A 9,864-nucleotide genomic window follows, 5' to 3' on the forward strand; every position below is an offset into this window, starting at 1 on the left:
CCAACCAAACTCTAACATCAGTTACACTGAAAAATCCTCGTTGTTCGGTGCTATACGAAACATTCCTGGATGCAGTCATCTACGAGGAATATACAACACGACACTAATGAATATCCAATACCGTGTACAAGATTGTATTTATACACCTATCTTTGGAGCTTTCTGTCAAATCCTATAACGAACCAAAATCAACGAGTACAAGCGAAATGATTAATTAATCCAACCCATCACTTTGTAATCTGACCATCACAATAATGGTTCCACACAAAACACTGATTTGTAATAATCATTATGATTTTTTTTTAAAGGTTCTTTCACTCTACGTGCCCCTTTGCTCGACTTCCAAAACATATGAGGGGCATACAAAACGAAAATCATAAATAATCTTCAGGTTTAAGAACTAACGTCGGTGAATAGTCATGCCATGATGCCAATATAACCTGTATAGAGTACCGAAGTGTGACGTTATATTAGCCAAGTTGTCAACAGGCATTAAACAAAATAGCGGCCATGTAGCAATTGTTACAATGGATAACAGACATAATAACATTTACGTTTAGATGTTATAGACATGTTTTTTTGTGTAGGACAATTTAGCATGCACTTGTGGGTCAAACTGCTTCACCGTTTTTAAGCAATCAAGATGGAACTTGGTTGACATACATAAGGTAGCCTATAGAGGTGTATAGTACTAGTATCAACATGTGTGCATCATTTGCTTCATTGTTGTACATTCCTCTCATAAAGCGGTAATGTGCGGGCTGTAATCACATTTAGTTAAAACTACATTTTCTGTAAGAAAATAAATTACAGATAAATACTCTATGGATATGTAAAGTAGACTGTAAGTGGACAACAAGGGTCTGGTATTGGGACCGTGGGGATAGCAAACCGCACGTTTCGTCCCTTAGACAGAACGTGGGAGTCACGGGCGAAATGTGCGAGCTGAAAACCCGCATACTTGGTCCGTCAGACAAACGTGTGCCCAGGACATAATATGTGTTCACATTGGCCTGTATCCGAGGGTGACTTTTAATTTCAACCTATCTGTGGGCCCTGTCGTATTAATATGAGTTGTGATTGATATCAATCGAAAAATAAGTTTCGATTAGTTGTTAATTTGGCAGTGCCCTAGTCTTAATTAACTCCATGACAACTTTTTTAATCATCTCCTTGTAGACGCTTTACAATGGAAATTTGGAAATAAACTCAAACCCAGTGCTAAGAATACCTTGACTTGAGATAAAGATTTGTTACATTTAAACTAACCTTCCATGCTAGTAAACAACTCGACATCCATTATGTAGTTTCCCAAAAGCATACCAGTAGATGTCTGCACGATGGTCAATTTATCGTTGCATTCATTGTACCAGTCTCCCTGTAAATCACAAAAATGACTTGAAAAAGAAAGAAATATGTTAAAGCATTAGATCATGCATTTAAAGAAGCAGGCACAACACCACCAACAGCTCTCTCTCTCTCTCTCTCTCTCTTTCTCTCTCTTTCTCTCTTTCTCTGCGTTTCTCTTTCTTGGTCGGGAATATTTGTAAGAAGGGAAATCTCTCCACCCCCCTTGCCCTTCTTCAATACGCTAGTGCTAGATATACGCCTTGTGGCAGGTACATCTTTGCAGCTTCACGAACGCTTGATAATAATAATAATAATAATAATAATAATAATAATAATAATAATAATAATAATAATAATAATAATAATAATAATACCAAAAGACTTTATAGTTTGTGAAGAGCCAGAAACTCTAAAGTGTGCGGCGGTCATTTATAACCAGAGAGATTCAGGATTATCAGAGAAGCGAGGAGGGGTCACATTCAAATCTTGAATACTGCTACCCATCTCTTAGCTCTCTCAGTGGGGGGGAGAAAAAGATACAAAGAATGTTATTTATTCTCAATAGGGGCGTTTTCGGCCCCTGGATCTGCCTTTGTATGGGGGGGGGGGGGGACTGGCGAAACTTGTTTTTGAATACTGGGATGACATTCAGCGCCTTACCTGTACCTAACTCATAAGCATGTCATACTTACATGTGCTTGAGTGCTTGTGAATAATGATTCAGCCGGATTGCGACCTCCTTAAATTGCTGGAGCGCGGTACAGTAAGAGGGGTATTCTTTGCTGATCCGTGATGGATTATTGGTCCGCAGTGTATCACCTAAATAAGGGGAACCTGTAGAAGGCAATGTCAAATCACTGCAGTATCTTTGCAAAGAATAATCATGGCTAGACATCTAAAAAGAAAACATAATGGGGAAAATAATTTTTCTTCTCATCAGAAGGATTATTCTGTGCATGCTCGATAGTGACTGTCATGTGGGACAGGTGACACCAGACCGTCATCCAGCCACTGTACGCAACAGTCGTCTAATGCAAACTATCCTCATGGTTGATGTTCATGCTTAAGTTGATCACGGTAGAGCTGACGGCATAGTATGGACCTGGAACTAGAAATGAAAGAGGAGAGAGATGGATAGAGTGGTGTACATGTCAACATCAAGTTATTACAAATACATGTGGAGACTGTGGACTTGGTAAAGTCTAGGCGACAGGTCCAGAAACCGGAGTGACTACATCACCGGAAACAGGAAATGTCGGAACTCTATACATCGAGCTAGTTGGTTTCCAGGAGCTGACTGCTACAGCGACTATGTGCTCACCATATGTCACATGCGGGTCAGGCTTAGAACGTTGAAGAAGATGGAGGCAAGCCAGAGATTGGAACTGAACCTTGTAAGAGAGGACAAATAACTGAAGGAAAAGTACTAATTGGCAGGAAAATTAGGTTCAGCATGTTATAGGTTGCGGGGGGTGGGGGAGGGGGGATGAGTCTTAATGGCCAAGGTTTTCTGAAGCTGTCTCCAAGGTATAATCTGTTTGATGAGCCATGCCACTAAGCTCATTCTGAGAGTTCTCCTAATGAAAGTAAGATCAAAGATTCGACAAGAGATATCAGAAGTGCAGTATGAATTTATAGACAGTATGGGAACTAGGAATGCTATGTTTGCCCTGCATGTGTTAACTGAAAGAGCATTGGAGGTGCGGAAAGATGTATATTAGTGCTTAAATAGAATAGACAAAGGCCTTCGATTGAGTAGACATGAAGACCTAATAGCTATTTTCTGTAGGTCAGACATTGACTGGTAGGATCTGCGGCTGATAAGTAACCTGTACTGGAATCAGAAAGCTGCAATCAGGGTTGAAAGGGGGTGACCAGCGAATGTACAGAGATCAAGAGAGGAGTCCGGCAAGGCTGCGTAATGGTTACTGTCTTTTTCAGGTTGAATGACAGCTAGGCCCAGTTATTCAATTTCATGTAAGATATTTCACGCATTTTTATTTCGCTGTATAGCGAGGTGACAACGCGTGGAATATCTGACATGAAGGGTATTATAGTTGACGGCCAGAACGTAACCAACCTAAGATTATCATGTCAATGATACTGCCCTAGCTGCAGGCAGCAGGTATAAGTTGCACGCACTACTGAATAAAGTAGCCATCGAAAGTGAAAACCTGGGCTAGCTGTCATTCAACCTGAAGAGGACAGAATGTTTGGTAGTTTCCAAGAAGAAAGATGAAACCAGTTGTTGTAATTTCCACATGCATCTGAACGGGAGGAAGCTTGCCCTACTTCATCCAAACAATCGACACTGTGAGAGAGAGAGAGAGAGAGAGAGAGAGAGAGAGAGAAAGAGGGGAAGATAGAGAAGGAAGAGACAGACAGATAGACAGAGAAAGAAGGGAAATAAGAAGAAGGAGGAGAAAATGGTGCAACAGAAGAAGAGGAAGGGGTGGCGGAGCAGGAAGATATGGAGGAAAATGAGGAAGAAGAAGAATACTCCAAACTCCAAATTCAAAAGCAGAAACAAAATTTCAAAGCTACAACTTCCGACAATGTTTTGCAGAGACTTGCGTCTCATCCCTACCCCCGCCCCCCTTCGGTGACACCCTGATTTTACCTATTTAACATGTTTTATATCTTACCCAAGTCACAAAGATCCCCTTCAAAGCCCGGTGCGCATTCACAGATGTAGTCAGCTCTGGAATTGACGCAGGTAGATCCGTTTGCGCAAGGGTCACTCATACAGGCGTCCACAACTAAAATGGGATTGGATTTTAATAATATTAAAATCAAAATAATATACATATTTTGTTTTGATTATCACAACAAAGAACCAAGGAATAACCCCTAGTCCATTGTTGCCACAGACAGTGGTGTTGACGCATATACAAACGGTCATAAACTGTCATCTCGTTGCACCTCGACAGGCTGTCCGTTCCAAACGTTATCTGAGAAATTTTATTTTGGTTAAATAATAATATTGTTTATAATTTAATAAGAAATTTACAAATTAAATCATATGGTGTATAGACTTAAATGAGGTACTATCACAACAGTTGATTTTCCGATCAACCATTCATCAAAATCATAAAATATGGACATTAAAATAACCTCCCCCCCCAAAAAAAAAAAAAAAAAAACCTTTTATGACATTCCGTAAAGTTCGATATTTTATCAAGTTGATAAATGGTTGATAGGAAGCTCAAATGTTGTTGAAGTACCTAATAATTATAAGTTATAATATATTATATGATTATTGAAGCGGTATAACTTCAGAAGTAAGAATAACACTTGTAATCATACTTACAAACGAATCGTATTATAAGCTGACGAAGAACTTATTATCAATGTACAGAAACAATTGGTTGCTTATACCTCTATGCTTATTACCCAATGATCGCAGTTCATTGTAAAATTAAAAAGATAAACATCCAATCCAATGTGGGGATTAGCAGATCAGTAGTATACAGTTACCTAATATCAAAACGCAGATGAGACTGACAAAAATACTTTTGAATATGCCGTTCGTAATTCACCTGGGAAAGACTGGAATAGTGGCTTGTTGTAAGGATTGTGGAATGCTAAGACACAATTATGTAAATGTTTGCATAAATGTCACTTGCTGTGGAAACCATGCATTGTTGAACACAGATGAATGTTGTACTTACGTGTCTCGCAGTTTGTACCCTTTGCACCTACGGAACACATGCATGTGTAGCCATTTACCTCATCGTCGCACGTACCGCCATTTTGGCATGGGCCACTCGCGCACTCATCGATATCTGAAAAGACAAATATTATTATGTAATTATTAAATGAAAAAGGTTTCATCTTTACAAAAAAATAAGATTTAATTCTTCTAAAGACGGCAGTATGCGCAAATGATTACACTTATAGCTTTCTTCATTCCGATGAATCTGAAAGATTTATGTTTGAGAGACTGCTCTTAGATAATTGTATTACTGTTCGGAAAGGCGGCTTAATGTTGGAAAGCGACAGCATAATATGCAGTGGTGGAAATAAGTTGCTGAAAACTCGTTTCCTAGTAATCGTGTTTCGAGGGCGCTGGGCATGTCTGCAAAGTTCCATGACAAGCAAGCAACCCCAATAAACAGATAAATAAATGAATGAATAAATAAATAGAGAAATAAATAAATAAATATAGTTATCCCAAGTTGGTCTATAAGCCCTGTGTAGCTTGACTGTTCCCTGTTTCTTCTTGTAACAATTGATATGACCTACTAGATAGACACATAATGTCAGTCCATCCAGGAGCACACTGGCAGCTGAATTCGTTGAATCCATGAGTACACGTCCCACCATTAGAACAAGGGTCACTAGCACATTCGTCAATATCTGTAGAGAAAGCAAAATGTAGATTTATTTATCCAACCATTTAATTTAATTTCATGGCAAAGAGAGGAAAACAAAGTATAGAGACAAAGAAGGTAGAATATACTATCGTTGAATCCTAGTGATAGCCATAACCAAGAAGGACATTTGTTCAGGAGGGTTAGATATGAATTGAAGGTCTGCGAGTGTCACAAATAAGGTATCAACATTATGCTCACCTGACCCTTAGTAAATGCCTATACCCCCTGAACTTCTGGGGGCTCCACCCCTTGATCCCCTAGACCCCACGCCAATTTACGCTACGCTCTACCTGATCGTAAATACCACCTCCACCCTCACCCCACGCCCAACTAATTAGAGAATCGTTCAGCGAGGCCTGCATGTTAGAATGGGGTGATGGGGTGACAACAACAACAAACAAACACATATTTTGCTCGCATAATTTCAAATTTGGCCCCCCCTAAGAAATCTTGGATCCGCGCCTGGATACGAGTGTTTCCTTTTTTTATACAAAGTGCCCTTCTGCTTCTGAATACATGGTGTCGAGGTCTGGCGGATACGTCACTGGACTTTGGCACACATGGTTCGCAGTTCAAGTCCCGCCGCGACTCTAATGTCCTTCTACAAGACATAAATCGACATTTCCACTCTCCACCCAGGTGAGAGAAAAACCCAATCTTAGTCCAGAGTTGATCTCTAATACAAGTCTAAATACTAATAAATTCCAAGACATACATTCATTGAATGCTTTAGCGTCTCGGGGCCCCTGGTGGGGTCGAAGGTGCGGAAACCCCTGAATCTCAGGGGTTTCAGGCATTTGATTACGGTCAGATGAACATATTTTTATACCTTATTTGTGACACTGGCAGGACACTGATTGGCGTGAGGTCCAGCGGGCGGAGCCCCCAGAAGCTCAGGGGTTTTAGGCAACATCATCGTCAGATTAGCATCCAGTGGGGTCCAGGGGGCAGAGCCCCGGAAGCTCAGGGGTTTAGGCATCTGATTAGTACGGTCATATGAACATATTTTTTATACTTTTCAAAGCTACAACTTCCGACAATGTTTTACAGAGACTTGCGTCTAATCCCTAGCCCCACCCCCCCCCCCTTCGGTGACACCCTGATTCTACCTATTTAACTTGTTTTATATCTTACCCAAGTCACAAAGATCCCCTTCAAAGCCCGGTGCGCATAGACAGATGAAGTCAGCTCCGAAATTGACGCAGGTAGATCCGTTTTCGCAAGGGTCACTCATACAGGCGTCCCCAACTAAAATGGGATTTGATTTTAATAATAATAAAATCAATATAATATACATATTTTGTTTTGATTATCACAACAAAGAACCAAGGAATAACCCCTAGTCCATTGTTGCCACAGACAGTGGTGTTGACGCATGTACAAACGGTCATAAACTGTCATCTCGTTGTACCTCGACAGGCTGTCCGTTCCAAACGTTATCTGAGAAATGTTATTTTGGTTAAATAATAATATTGTTTACAATTTAATAAGAAATTTACAAATTAAATCATATGGTGTCTAAACTTGAATAAGGTACTTTCACAACAGTTGATTTTCCGATCAACCATTCATCAAAATCATAAAATATGGACATTAAAATAACCGACCCCCCCCCCCCCCCAATACCTTTTATTTCATTCCGTAAAGTTCGATATTTTATCAAGTTGATAAATGGTTGATAGGAAGCTCAAATGTTGTTGAAGTACCTAATAATTATAAGTTATAATATATTATATGATTATTGAAGCGGATGTAACTTCACAAGGAAGAATAAAACTTGTAATCATACTTACAAACGAATTGTATTATAAACTGACGAAGAACTAATTACCAATGTACAGAAACAATTAGTTGCTTATACCTTTATGCTTATTACCCAATGATCGCAGTTCATTGTAAAATCAAAAAGATAAACATCCAATCCAATCTGGGGATTTGCAGATCAGAGGTATACAGTTACCTAATACCAAAACGCAGATGAGACTGAAAAAAATACTTTTGAATATGCCGTTCGTGATTCACCTGGGAAAGACTGGGGTAGTGGCTTGCTGTAAGGATTGTGGAATGCTAAGACACAATTATCTAAATGTTTGCATAAATGTCACTTGCTGTGGATACCATGTATTGTTGAACACAGAGGAATATTGTACTTACGTGCCTCGCAGTTTGTACCATTTGTACCTACGGGACACATGCATGTGTAGCCGTTTACCTCATCGTCGCACGTACCGCCATTTTGACATGGGCCACTCGCGCACTCATCGATATCTGAAAAGACAAATATTATTATGTAATTGTTAAATGTAAATTGTTTCATCTTTCCAAAACCAAGATTTAATTCTTCTAAAGACGACAGTTTGCGCAAATGATTACACTTATATCTTTCTTCATTGCGATGAAGATGGAAGATTTACATTTGAGAGACTGCTCTTAGATAATTGTATTACTGTTCGGAAAGGCGGCTTAATGTTGGAGAGCGACAGAATAATATGCAGTGGTGGAAATAAGTTGCTGAAAACTCGTTCCCTAGTAGTCGTGTTTTGGGTCGCTGGGCATGTCTGCAAAGTTCCATGACAAGAAAACAACCCCAATAAAAAGATGAATAAATGAATGAATAATAAATAGAGAACTAAATAAATAAATATAGTGATCCCAAGTTAGTTTTTACGCCCTGTCTAGCTTGACTGTTCCCTGGTGCTTCTTGTAACTATAAAATGACCTACTAGTTTCACACGTAAGATTGGTCCGCCCAGGAGCACACTGGCAGCTGAATTCGTTAATTCTGTCAAAACACGTTCCACCATTAGAACAAGGAGTACTAGCACATTCGTCAATGTCTGTAGAGAAAGCGAAATGTAGATTTATTTATCCAACCATTTAATTTCGTGGCAAAGAGAGAGAGAACAAAATCAAAAGAAGGTAGAAATACAATCGGGGCATCCCAGTGATAGCCATAACCAAGAAGGACATTCGTTCAGGAAGGTTGGATAGGAGTGCAAAACCAGTGATGTAATCGTACCTTCCCTTAAGTCGTGAACACGACTCATACATCTCCTGATCATGGTATGGTTCACGAATCCATCTTTTGGTTGCTTACATGTCAAGTATAGTAGACATATAAAACGTACATTTTCATTATTATCTATATGCTTTTGTCTCTTCAAATCTATTCGCGATAACGAAAAATAAAACCCGAGAGTAATGGAAGAGGGGGAATGCAAACTGAAAAGCAGATGTCCGTTCAGATATAGCCCTTTTCTACACCACCGTATTTGAGTGATTTTTGTATACAGACGTGTATCAATCGGATATGATAATATATTTCTCATTCAATCGTTGAAGAGGTTCATCTGTTTGGTGATGTAACTTAAAAGTTATTTCTTCCTTTATAGTTCAGCTTTTGAAGCATTTCATAGTCATGGTAATAAAAAAAGCATTATGAAAAGGATGCCAATTAAATTCCTTATGAATCGAGATAGACAAAAGATAGCTGAAAATGTTGGTCTAAACACCTGTGCGTAGTCCCATATATCTTTTTTGTTCGTGCGGTGCATGCCATCAACAATAAGACGGAGTCAGTTTCTTATCCTTTTTATCATTTCGAAACTCCACATTACATACCAATTTTTATGTACTACATAAGCAACATTTCCCATAGCTTCCAGAACAGTTTCTATCAAAATGTGATTACATGGCCAGTACTCAGCTTTATATTTAAACTTCATATGAGAGCTTCATATCACAAGAACATATCGGTGAGATGATTCCTAGAGTTTTGGTATACTCACTGTATGCACATAAAGGACCGGTCCATCCATCCATACAGTCACACCTGTAGCTGTTGATTCCATCCATGCATATTCCGTTGTTCTGACAGGGTGTGCTTCCACACTCGTTGAAGTCTATTTGATAGTGAAAATATAAGAGGAGAGTGGGGTTGTTATAAGACAAGCACGCGCTTATTATTTACATCAGAGTTCACTTATTGGCTTGAGAGACAGAAACGACAAGCCAAGATCCAGGTATGTAAAGCCATTTAGACAATTATATAATGTCACAGCTTAAACTTTCGACAATCCTGTGAGTCATTCGACTGATCCCCATAGATTAAACTGAATGTTGACAGACCCACACACAC

The 9,864-nt window shown here is 39.3% G+C and overlaps 1 protein-coding gene across 1 annotated transcript; it reads right to left on the reverse strand.

The window, feature by feature from the left end:
• Positions 1-3,757: 3,757 nt before the first annotated feature.
• LOC115923850 (fibropellin-3-like) lies at positions 3,758-8,788 on the reverse strand. The gene is made up of 6 exons (XM_030985232.1): positions 8,746-8,788; positions 7,881-7,994; positions 6,861-6,974; positions 5,596-5,709; positions 5,022-5,135; positions 3,758-4,109 (listed from the first exon to the last, which is right to left on the reverse strand). Exons 1-6 carry the CDS (start codon positions 8,786-8,788, stop codon positions 3,985-3,987), a joined length of 624 nt encoding a protein of 207 aa, XP_030841092.1. The 3' UTR covers positions 3,758-3,984.
• Between the last annotated feature and the right edge of the window lie 1,076 nt (positions 8,789-9,864).

Source organism: Strongylocentrotus purpuratus, unplaced genomic scaffold (assembly GCF_000002235.5).
Source record: "Strongylocentrotus purpuratus isolate Spur 01 unplaced genomic scaffold, Spur_5.0 spur5_scaffold_14, whole genome shotgun sequence".
Taxonomy (NCBI): Eukaryota; Metazoa; Echinodermata; class Echinoidea; order Camarodonta; family Strongylocentrotidae; genus Strongylocentrotus; species Strongylocentrotus purpuratus.